Raw genomic sequence first — 12,085 nt, forward strand, 5'->3', positions numbered from 1 at the left:
AGAATTAAAATATCAAAAAGTTGAGGATGAGATCAGAATTATGAATCCTTATCTTTTTGAAAGCATAAGAAAGAAAAATTTTAAGGACAAAATTGCTTTTTAGGAGAGGAGAATTTGATACACCAGCCCAAAAGCTAGGGTTTAACCCAAACCCAAAATAAAACAGAAAAAAAGTGCATGCATTGTGCACGTGCAAGGAAGGAAGCAGACTCTCGATGGGAGTCATCTTCCTCCTTGACTCAAAGTGGGAGTTCGACACTCCAAAAATCTCAACGCCAACTGCCCACTATAAAATCGATTCCTCAGCTTCCCTTCAACACCCCACCCAAGTTTTGATATCAAGTTTAAAGGATCACTCTTCCTTGTTTAGGTCTTAAGTGCCGACCACATTATGTCATTGTGCCCATCAAAATCACGGCCATGACTCATCGGAGATGAGGTATTGAGCCTACCCACCCTTTTCTTTCCCTTGTCTGGCCTTCTCCTTTCTCTATTGAACCGTCGTCAATTGGATTATGTTGAGAACCATTAGATATTTATTGAAAATCTCAATCCCCTATTTTTCTTCACTATTTTTGAAAATTTTTTTGACTATGATTCCTTTTCCGACTATCCTCATTGCTACCACATATCACCGGACCTTTGCTTTCGGCCATTAGCCACTAACCACTGCCTCTTGCCATCCTTTTTTTCATCTTCTTCCTCTGATTTGGGGAAGAAGATGCAGTCCCCTATTTTCTCGAAAACCACCAAGAGAGAGAAAGAAAAGAAAAAAAGAGGAGAAAGAAAAAAAGAAAAGAAAAGAAAGAAAAAGAAAATAAAATGATATAAAGAAAGAAAAAAGAAAAGAAAAAAAAATAAAGAATTTCTCTCTCTTCTCTCTCTCCTCTCTCTATCCTCTCTCTTTAGTTTCTCTCTCTATAACTTTCTCTCTCCAGAAAGTTTCACTTTCTCCCTTTAAAATTTTCTCTTTCAAGATTGTTTCCCCCTTTTCATGGATTCCTCTCTGTAAGATTGATCTAGTAAAGGGTTTGCTTTCAATGATTTTGATTCAACCGTGGTGAAAGGGTTCTGATCCATTATCATCGAGCAGTATGCCAACACCTATCTTGGTCAGATCGGATATCCTCAGATTTGATCACACATGATTTATATTGAACCATCTATACATTAATTCATTCATGATTAGACTAAAGCACCTAGATCTTAGATGAATTAGGATGCTAGATAGTATTGCTTGGTCAGCTTTATTCCATCCCCTTAGTTTCTCTCTCTTCTTTCCCATCATTCTCTCTCTAATTATCTATAAATCCATTGAAGGATCTTGAGCCCTATTGCTTTGAATTTAAGTTAACCTCAGTAAAGGAGTTTTCTTTTAATGACTTTGATGAACCCCAGTGAATGGATCCTAATCCATAGCTATCGGCAATGTATCGGACCCTATCTTGGCTCTTATCAGGTATTACTAGTTTTAGTCATCTTTAATTTCTGTTGAACCATCTATATTCCAGTCTAATTATGATCAAATAAAATTATCTTGATTGGACCAATCGAGTTATTGGATGCTATCATTTTGCAAACCTCGTGAGAGTATTGGAATATAGGATTTCTATTCTTCAAATATTGATGGTTAAATTTTGATTAGATTATATTTTGAATAATAGGTTCTAAAGGATCCTTTCCAGATTAATTAAATTTAACAATTCAGTGTTCTACAGAGGGAAAGCAATGAACCATCTTTTTGAGATATTTCATAATTTATTTTGAAAAAAATAATTAATTTTTAATTTATATGTGATTTAAGAAATTGTATTTGAACAAAAAGTGATTCACAAATATTGAAATTTTTAGAAAATTATGATTTTTTGGTTTATTATGGAATATTAATATGCTGAATATAATTATGATATATACATGTTATCTTATAAAAGTGCTTTGATATAAACTAGATTTGGACTCCTAAGCTAAATATGTTCTTTGAATCCTGCCAATGGGATTGTACATTGGTTCTCTGGACCCTACCTATAGGGATTGTACTTTGATTTTCAGGACCCTACCAATGAAGATTATGCATTAGTTCTCTGAACTTTGTTAATAGGGGTTATGCATTGGTACTCGGATTGATCTCATTATTTTTGTTCTGATCTCTCTACAGGGTATAAGTTTGGTCATAATTAAGGTTGTTGTGTTTGATTCAAATTGAATTTATGATTTTGTACATATATGAATATTTAAAAATTTTTGATTTACTTAAATTAATATAAAATATATTCTTATGTTTATCCATGATATTTATTTTCGAACATCATATTTTATGATAATATTTGAAATATCTAGTTAAGATATTTATTAGTTACTAGGCTATCAAGCTCATTATCTCCCTTTTTTTCAAATTCAGATGTTTAGTTACAAATATAGGTATTACTTTGAGAGTGAAATTAAAAGTGAGATTTAATAGTATCAACATAATTTAGATTTAGATTTATTATTATATTTTATAAAATTATTATTTAAAATTTAATAAATAAAATTTTTAAATTTTATTTATCAATTAAATTTGTTAATTAATTAAATATTAATTTTAAATTATTTAAATTAATTTTATTATAATATATTAATAATATATTTAAAATATTTTATATATTTACAAAGAGAATTCTTCGTTAATACGATAGTTGCCATAATCTTTCGACTCGCGATTGTGAAGACGCCACATAATCCTTTCCAGAAACTTCAAAAGTCCGCATCCATGACCAACCTAGCAGGTCTAGTTTATAGGAGACTTTTTGGCAACCAAGCATTCCACCTTGAGCTTTGTCATCTCTTTAATGATTCTCCATCCAATCACATGTGCGAGTATTTTAGTTCATGGTCCACTAAACTTTGTATCCGCCACCGTCTTCTTAAATCATGCCACGAAACTTCAGCATCAAATGTTATCCACAGTGAGGGAAGCAACAAGGTGTTGGTTTCAGCCTCGGTTGGTGCAGATGTAGCTATTTCAACTAGTAAAAAATTCTCCCACTAACATCAAAATAGTACACTTCGTTCTAACTTATTTTCTTTTTCTCTTTTTTTTTTTTTTTTTCAGTTTGTCACATTCCAAGGTTACGATGGCTTTGTTTGTTATAGAGATTTTTTATGCTTGTTGACAAATAGATCCATGGCATTTCTTTGAATGCAATGATTCCCAGCACGATAAATAATTTTCATTCCATACAAAGCCTAGTGGAGAACCTTATCACTGCACTGTTCATTGTAGAAAACAGCATCCTTTTTGTTTGCTATTAGCAGGCCAAGTGGGAGGCCACTTCATTAAAATGGCTTGGCTGCTTCAGGACTAAATACACTTTAGACCCTCTTCTTCTTCTTCTTCTTCTTCTTCTTCTTCTTCTTCTTCTTTCTTCTTAAATTGGACAAGACAGGAATTAGGACAATTTGATTGAAAGAAGATGGACTCTAGAGTGAAAATTAAAATGAATGACTTCCTTTGGGAGGCAATTATAGTGTGGTTGCTGACACGGCTTTACACTTCCTCATCCTTTTATGCTCAACTAGCTTTCTAGTCAGCAAACTTTCTCTTCTCTTCTCCTTCCCAGGACAAGGGAAGAGAAACAAATCACCTTGTCTGACGCACACATTTCCAATTTGGGTCTTCACTGTGTTTACAGTCTATATATATCTAACACTCTATTTTGGAGTTGCTCCAAGCGAAATTTTAATCATGGAAAATATTAAGGTCTGGCTGGTTGTCTTGCTTATTAGATTTATCTATGCAGGCATGCAAATACTCTCCAAGGCTGCCTTCAATGATGGCATGAGCGTATTTGTGTTTTTGTTTTATAGACAATTTGTTGCTACTCTTCTCTTGGTACCCATCGCTTTTGTACTTGAGAGGTAATTCTTGCTCATATTTCATGGAATTCCATTCCTTCTTATTTAGATTTGATTATTGAAGCTCTATATTTTCAAGGAAGAGAGCTCCACCACTCCCATTTATGGTGTTCTTCAAGATGTTTTTACTTGCTTTATTTGGGTAAGTTTCAATAATTATCATGACTATTACTACTACTGTCACCGTCGTCGTCATCCACTACATACAACTATCATCAACTTCATCATCCTTGAGAAGAAGGGAGGCCTAAATCCATACAATTTACTAATTAGGAACAAAAGAAGCCAAATTGTCAATAATCCATTGCTGTGAATTCATGCCTTTTTTTCCCTTTCTTTTCTTTTACTTTATGTATCTATGCCCAAATGTTGCAGTTAGTTCTTTATTAGTTCATTCTATATATATAACTTTAATATACCTTAAAACTTACCTGACGTTTATTCAAATTTCCATATTTCTACCTTTCATTCTCTCATGTACAAAAGATTTTCACCATTAAAACTATGAAATCTTTGCATGCATTGGCTAGGCGTCTAGAAAGCATACTTCTATTATGGTTGCTTTAGAATTAGTGTTAGTTGTGCTTGGGATCTATTTAAAGAATGCATTATTTGATAACTAAGTTTAAAAATATATTCTTGTTTCAAAATAACTTAATCATTCCTATAAGATTACCGTCCATAACACATGTTGAGCATTTATCTTTAAAAAATAATTAATTAATTCTAAGATAATTTTTTTGATCAAAATTCAAGACAAATTTTGACTTGTCTACCCTTTTTTGTTTATTAGAATTGCCGCAGGAACAGACATATATTCCATTGCCCTCAGTTACACCTCAGCAACCTTATCAGCTGCAACCATGAATGTTACTCCGGTGGCCACTTTCATTTTGGCTATTGTATTAGGGTATGACTTGTCGCATTCATTTATATATTGTTATAGCAATTTTGAAAAATGAAGTGCTTGTTATGCAGGAACTTTCTCAGAAAACTCCTTTTTCATAGGTAAAGGAGACTAATTTTGACTTGAATAGGGATGCATATTATTTGGCTTAAATAGGGCTTGACTCAAGCCAACACTACCATACAAATCTAATGGATCTACCCTAGCTCCAAACAAAATGCTAGAATGTCAAGATTTCTTAAGGGAATCCAATATGCAGATCACAATGAATTGGATGGTTAGGATGAAATTGGTCAAGTTGGGCTAATCCTCGCATGTGCCAAAAGATTAAACTTGCTTTAAGCCACAAGCCCATGGAACCAAGATTTTCATCTCGATCAAGATCTTGATTTGTATCAATATTGGATATCTCCTGATATGATCTATGCAAAACACTTGACCACATTATCACGATCAATAAAATATATACATATAAGATTGATATTTCTAATCACTTCTTTTGCTAAAATATATATTTTTTTAGTTTATTTTGAAAGCAATATTTATATAGTTTTCAATCTGGATTTACTATATTGGTAGAGATATCAATATTTTGTCTGGAAAATATTAGTTGACATCTCGAAAAAGCTCGGTTGCCAAAATATTGGTTAATCTTATTAATTGTTGTATTGGGATTTGATAACATTGAAACCCATAATTAGGCCATGTCTGAGGATGTGTTTTATTTGCCCTTCATAAAGTTAAAGAGCTCATATCTTCTCTCAGACCTATCTACCCCTCTCTCATTTCCCATTTGCCTCGTCCCCCTTTCCCATCCTCAGATAGTAGGATATGAACTCTCCCTATCGTTCCCTAGATTCTCATGCAGCTTATCTAGTCCCATCGAAGTACATGAATAAGGATAAAGAGTTTCGATGTAATATGTTGAAGAGGAAGATGAAGAAAAATAAGAATAAGGAGAAGAAGAAGAGAAAAAGGGAGGTGGTGGTGGGGGGGGGGGGGGGTGTTAGATCAAGCCACTCCACCCCAATTTCCATGGCATCCTACATTTGCACCTCGATTTCTATCAAATTTGGCCATAATAGCTTCAATCCCATTGGATTTGGCTACTATTGTGGTGATGAGCAATTGTCTTCTCCTTGATAGAAGTGGCAACATTTGTTTCTAATGGAATGATGAATGAATACTAGATAGTCCGAAAGCATCAGAGGATCTTGATCCATTATCTTTATTTTTTTTAGCTTTTAAATAATTTTTCTCAAGTAAAGTACAAACCTACTTTGAGCTGACTTGGATGATTCAATTGGTTGAATTGTCAGAGTTGCTAGGTCATTGTTTTTGGAAATATAGACTTTTTATTTAACCCGGCTGGTGATGGTTTGGGCAAATAAACCCTTCCGGTCTCTCCGTACCACCATCCTCAATTTTCGTGTTCCATCATTATTGAATTTAGAAGTGGTTTTTTTTCTATAAATGTATGTATGTATGTATGTATGTATGTATGTATGTATGTATGTATGTATGTATATATGTGTATATATATATATATATATATATATATATATATATATATATATATATATATATATATATTCATACGTCTATTTATTAATTTTAGAAGCAATCTAGTGGCAGTTGAAATATATTCTACTTTTAACATTTTTTAATTTATACTAATTAAATAAATAATATTTTAATTGTTAATAGTAAAATATATAAAATAGTTAATTCATAATTCAGTCTAAATTGAATTAAGCTCCAGCAAGCTAAGTTGAACTCTAGCTCAACTTGCTTACTAACCTAATGAGAGAAAGTTGAACCAAATTTCAAGCTTGATATAAGATAGCTCGTAAACGATTCACTTGTTTGACTGTACTAGCACTAAAAGAAAGTCAAGCTAGAATGATTTTAACAACATTTGACTCCAAATACTTTCTAAGATAATCGATAATGGATTTTCAAAATCAAAGTCATGATGCTTTTTATGGCATTAAAAGCAACATCACTTTTGAATCCTTTATCGGCCATTGCAAGTTAAAGCACATGCCCCTAGGATAGGTTGAAAAGCAATATGTAATGGATGGTTTAATGCTATGGGATTATGTTTTAATTTGATTTATGGTCTAGAAGTATCCAATTAGTTGGATTTTTGTTCTATATTTTAAGATGCTGAGGTTAAGATCAATAAGTTGGATTTTCAAATTATACATAGTATAGTATACTTTAGCTTAGTTATACTAATATTGTTCATTTATATTCACCCAAGTGCATGGATAAGAGACCATCATACCTTTTGATTTTTACCCTTCGAGTCATCCTCAAAATTTTTACCTCTTCACTATTTTAGAGAACATAGATTTTTATCAATAATGTGGATTTTATTTTGTTAGATCTATTAGTAATTTTTATTGAGAAATAGTATAATAAGATATTCTTAAAAACATTCTACCTTCACTTTCTTTAAATAATATTTTAGAATCTAAACAAAATATCCATCCCATGCACAGTGCCTGCCCGCTTTTATATACATCTTTAGTTAAGTAGAAAGATCGGATGTTGTCTTGTCTAATTCATTAAGATTACAGCATGTGATTTAGCTGCTGTTCTAGTTTAAAATCCACTTCCAATCATATGTTGTCACATCAACATAATGTGCAACAAAACGATCTTAGAAGTTCCACCTAGGATTCCATGCATGGCATTACTTGAGAGAGAAGTGTAATTCTACAAAAATGTCATCCAACCATTGTTTAGTTATTTACAAATTCAATGAAAAAAATAATTATTTACCCATAACAGGATGGAAACTGTCAAGCTAAAGAGATACTCAGGGATCGCAAAGGTTTCTGGTGTTGTACTCTGCCTATCTGGCATTTTAGCAATGGCCTTCTATAGAGGGCCTCAATTGAAAGCTCTGAAGCATCATCCTCTCTTTGGCCATGGAGATAGTCACACAAATCAAGCTAGGGGAGATTCCAAAAGCACATGGATTCTGGGGACCTTCCTCATGATCCTTTCCAACTTCTTGTGGTCTCTTTGGATTTTGTTCCAGGTATATATGCCTCTATGTGTAAGCTTAGATCCTTCAAGGATTGCAATTTAGATTTTAGATTAAATAGAATGCTTTGATATCATTATATATTTTGAGAATTTGAATTTTATGCATCAACTTCCTTACAGGAACCTTTGTTGAAGGAATATCCTTCCAAACTTCTGTTTACCACCTTACAATGCGTCTTTAGCACCATCCAATCATTCTTTATTGCGCTAACATGTGAGAGGGACTTTTCTCGGTGGAAATTGAGCTTTGACATTAGCCTCATCTCAGTGGCATACTGTGTTAGTTTCCATCCCAACTTATTGATGTCATTGCCTATATTTTATATTTCTAATCCTAACAAATTTTATGAACTAGATTGTCCCTTTTCTTTTCTTTTCTTTTCTTTTTTTTTTAAATGATTGGGTAGTACACTATGTAATAGAGCTACTGGTATATATGTTGTAGATATATACCTACAGTAGTGCACTTTAAAATGAAATGACTTCAATCGATGGCATGTAGTCCCATTGAATTATAGGCTACTAGATTTTGTTTGGTTTTCTAACCTTATTTTGAATAAACATCTCATTGATTAGGTAGAACATACTTGGTCTCCTTTGCAAGAGGATTGCAGCATCTAAATATTCTACCAAGGTTACATGTAGTCCTTCCTTTCTCGCATGTAACTCATCTTCTATGTTTCTGCATAAACTCTCTGTTTTAGACTTTACTGGAAAACTATGCCCTCAAGTTTATAGCCCCATTAAATCCCAGTCATGAGGTAAGGGTGTCATGGTCCAATGAAAAAATATTCTTGTGAAAACAAGAGAGCTTTGTTGGAAAAAAAATGAAAATTGATGCACTTTATTTAGCAAATTTTTTATAGAAGATAAAGGAACAACTCAAAAATAACTAATTTTCTATTGGATATATTTTCATTTAAGAATATTGTGCTCAGACTTTGACCAATAAACTCTTCAAAACCATATTTAGCGTTGCAATGAACTAATGTAGATTCTACACGATGCATGGCAGGGGATTATTGTTACTGGAGTTTCATTTTACTTGCAAACATGGACAATTGAGAAGAGAGGCCCAGTTTTCTTTGCCATGACGATGCCGTTTACTCTAATTATCACCATCATAGGCTCCGCGTTTCTTTTGGGAGAATTAATTAGTTTGGGAAGGTGTTCTTTGCTTGATCTATCTAGTTGCTCAAATTATTATGAAGTGTTTGAAATAGGATTCATCAACCATTTTTGTGTTACCGTTGCAGTGTTTTAGGTGCAATTCTCATGGTTGGAGGGCTCTACAGTGTTCTCCAGGGAAAAAGAAGAGAGCATATGGATAGCAATCTTCCAAAGTAATGGCACCACCATCGTGGCAACACATGTGTAAATTAGATTGGACAATTATGATTTTAAAGAAGATCTTTTGTGTTGTAATTTGTGAGTTGCATATTTATGGTATATCTTTGTACTATTAAGTCTTGAATTTTTTTTTTTTTTTGGATAAAAAGGGAAGCAATGGAGAACTACCACCCAACTTCTATTAGAACAAAGGATTACAAGAATATACAATAAGAGAGAACTAAAAAACAGAAACAAAGAGATACAGTAAAGAGATAGGGTACCCAACTCTTGGTTATAGAGTTAGCCACACCCCAACATTGGTCTAGTTAAAGCACCTATTATAAAAAAATCGTATAATAGAAAGCCACTTCAATAACCACTTTTAGCACACACCTTGAGCCTATAAAGGATATCTTTATATCACCTAGTTATCAATTGGAGGAAGAACACATCGGATAAGAGAGTTTAGTGCAAAAAAGAGCATGAGTATCGACCAATTTCCTCTTGCAAATGGGCTCCCAACTAACAAATGTATAAAGAATTCTTTGCAAAACAAAATAGATAGAGATATTTTTTTAAGAAAAATCCTATTGTTCCTCTCTTTCCAGATTTTCCAACACAAAACAGCCATCAATTGATCCATCACCCTTGTTTCTAAGGCCGAGAATTTAGCTCTTCTCCATTTAGTCTAGAGGCAATGCAGATTGGACGGCCACCCATATATCTTTAGCTGAATTTTTAGAATAGTCCAAATACTACACACAAACAGACATTTGATCAAAAGATGAGAGATAGATTCAAGAGATGCCCCACAAAGAACACAACCAGAGCTAATTGACCAACCTTTTCTTTGGAGAACCTCACCAGTGTGTAGTTTGTTGCGAAGAGCCAACCACAAAAATACCTTCACCTTCTTTGGAATAGCCGCTTTCTAGGTAATTTTGTAGGAAGGGAAAACAAGTCCTCCACTGTTAAGAAATTTATAGTAGGATTCAACAGTGTAAATACTAAATTTTTGAGAGTTTTTATTAAGGCACATTCACAACTCTTGATGGTTTGATGATGGCCAAACTAGCTTGAAGCAACTTCAACTATCTTCTTTAGAACAAGGAAAAAGATCCATTGAGCTTGATATGTCAAGCCAAAGACCTCTAAGACCATTATGAGGCAATCGAGCAATTGGACTTACAAGCAATACTATAGAGATTCTCAAACAAAGAGGAGAGTGGCACTGAAGCACCCTACTTATCTTCCCAAAAATAAATATTGGATCCATTACCAAGGTTAAAGGAAAGGAAATTCTAGAAGGCACAAAGTTGTTTGCAAATGCCTCTCCAAGCATGAGACATCCTATTCACTCTTCACTTAACTCTCATCCCCATCTTTCTCCTTCGATAATAAGCACATTTGATTTGCAACCATCAGGGAGATTTTGAACCTAGTGTAAATTTTTATGCCCATTTTGCTAAAAGAGCAAGGTTGAATTGCTCTAAGTTTTTGATATCCAAACCACCCTGCTCCTTTGACCGACAAATATTGTCCCAATTAAGAAGACAGTAGAAGCAACTAACACTATCATGCCCTTTCCATAAAAAAGAATGCCGCCACCTGTCAATATGATGAAGCACCCATTTTGGCAGTTTAAAGACAGACATGTAGTAAGAGGGGAGAGCAAACATAATGGAGTTGATAAGAGTTAGCCTTCCACCCCAAGATAGGAATGTTTCTTTCCATGAAGCTAATCTAGAGTTGACCTTTTCAAGAAGAGGACCAACACTATTTAGGAATTCTCTTGTCACATAGAGGGAGGCCCAAATAGGTAATCGACAGTTGCCCTTTCTTGCAGTTCATCATAGTTGCAAAAGTAGAGGCTTCAACATCATCCATGCCCATACAAACAATCAAGCTTTTATGAAAATTAATTTGTAAACCTGAAGCACCCTTAAAACCCAAGAGGATAGCTTTCACAACCATCAAGCTTTGTTTATCCCCAGCACAAAACAATAATGTGTCATCAGCAAAGAAAAGACTTTTGATACCCTAAAAAGAAACATTCTCACTGATTCCTTTAACCAAGCCAAGGAAGCCAACATGTTAAGTAATCTAGAGAGTACATCAGTAGCCAAAATAAAGAGGGCAGGGGATAATGGGCCACCTTGTCGCAAACCCTGACAACATTTGATCCAATTACTTGGTCTATCATTAAGAAAAAGTGCCACAGAGGAAGTGCTTAAGAGACTCCAAATCCAACAAATCCATTTGGAAGGAAAGCCCCTCACCTCTAGGACATCAAGTAAGAAATCCTAATTAAGCTTATCAAAAGTCTTTTCAAAATCAAGTTTGCAAAGAACTTCTTTAACACTGGTTTTTTTGCAATGGGCAATTATCTCATTGGCACAAAGAAAATTTTCAATGATCATTCTCCCCTTCATGAAAGCAGATTGTTATTCATCAATCAAAAGAGGCAGGAACTTGGCCAGCCTTTTGGAGAGGACCTTGGTGATAATTTTGAATACACTATGGAGAAGGCTGGTTGATCTTAGATCCCGAGCTGTGATAGAGCCTTTCTTCTTGGGGATGAGGGAGATATAGATATAATTGAGTCTATCAAGATCCAAAGTGCCTTTGTGAAAATCCTCAAATAAGACAAAGAGATCATCACTAAGAAGGTCCCAAAACTTTTTGAAGAAAGCAAAAGTGAATCCATCAGGGCCCGAGGCTTGATGTCTCCAAAGGGAAAAACAACATTTCTAATCTCATCCAAGCTAAAATCTTTAGTCAAATCATCAAGACATGGAGTATTTTCGTAGATCAAGTTCTAGTTGATAGAAATGGAAGACTTCAAAGAATGCCCAAATAGGTTTTTGAAGGAGAGCAATTTGGTTGAAATCT

At 34.0% G+C, this 12,085-nt stretch overlaps 1 protein-coding gene across 3 annotated transcripts; it reads left to right on the forward strand.

Moving 5' to 3' along the window:
• Positions 1-3,385: 3,385 nt before the first annotated feature.
• LOC105038018 (WAT1-related protein At5g64700) lies at positions 3,386-9,335 on the forward strand. Of its 3 annotated transcripts, XM_010913686.4 has the most exons (7): positions 3,391-3,897; positions 3,974-4,036; positions 4,688-4,804; positions 7,601-7,853; positions 7,982-8,140; positions 8,877-9,028; positions 9,118-9,335. In XM_010913686.4, the coding sequence occupies exons 1-7, from the start codon at positions 3,725-3,727 to the stop codon at positions 9,206-9,208; spliced, it is 1,008 nt and encodes a 335-aa protein (XP_010911988.1). In that variant the 5' UTR covers positions 3,391-3,724; the 3' UTR covers positions 9,209-9,335. The 3 variants fall into 3 exon arrangements, with proteins under 3 accessions (XP_073106865.1, XP_019703853.1, XP_010911988.1); XM_073250764.1 differs by lacking the exon at positions 7,982-8,140 and having other exon boundaries at positions 3,386-3,897; XM_019848294.3 differs by lacking the exon at positions 3,974-4,036 and having other exon boundaries at positions 3,390-3,897.
• The last annotated feature ends 2,750 nt before the right edge of the window (positions 9,336-12,085 follow it).

This window comes from Elaeis guineensis, chromosome 1 (genome assembly GCF_000442705.2).
Source record: "Elaeis guineensis isolate ETL-2024a chromosome 1, EG11, whole genome shotgun sequence".
Taxonomy (NCBI): domain Eukaryota; kingdom Viridiplantae; phylum Streptophyta; class Magnoliopsida; order Arecales; family Arecaceae; genus Elaeis; species Elaeis guineensis.

Excerpts from the sequence above, each read along its gene's own strand:
- LOC105038018 (XM_010913686.4), top strand. The coding sequence starts at position 3,725 with ATGGAAAATATTAAGGTCTGGCTGGTTGTCTTGCTTATTAGATTTATC. Across the intron at positions 3,898-3,973 it reads ATCGCTTTTGTACTTGAGAG|GAAGAGAGCTCCACCACTCC; the intron begins GTAATTCTTGCT and ends TATATTTTCAAG. Across the intron at positions 7,854-7,981 it reads CTCTTTGGATTTTGTTCCAG|GAACCTTTGTTGAAGGAATA; the intron begins GTATATATGCCT and ends ACTTCCTTACAG.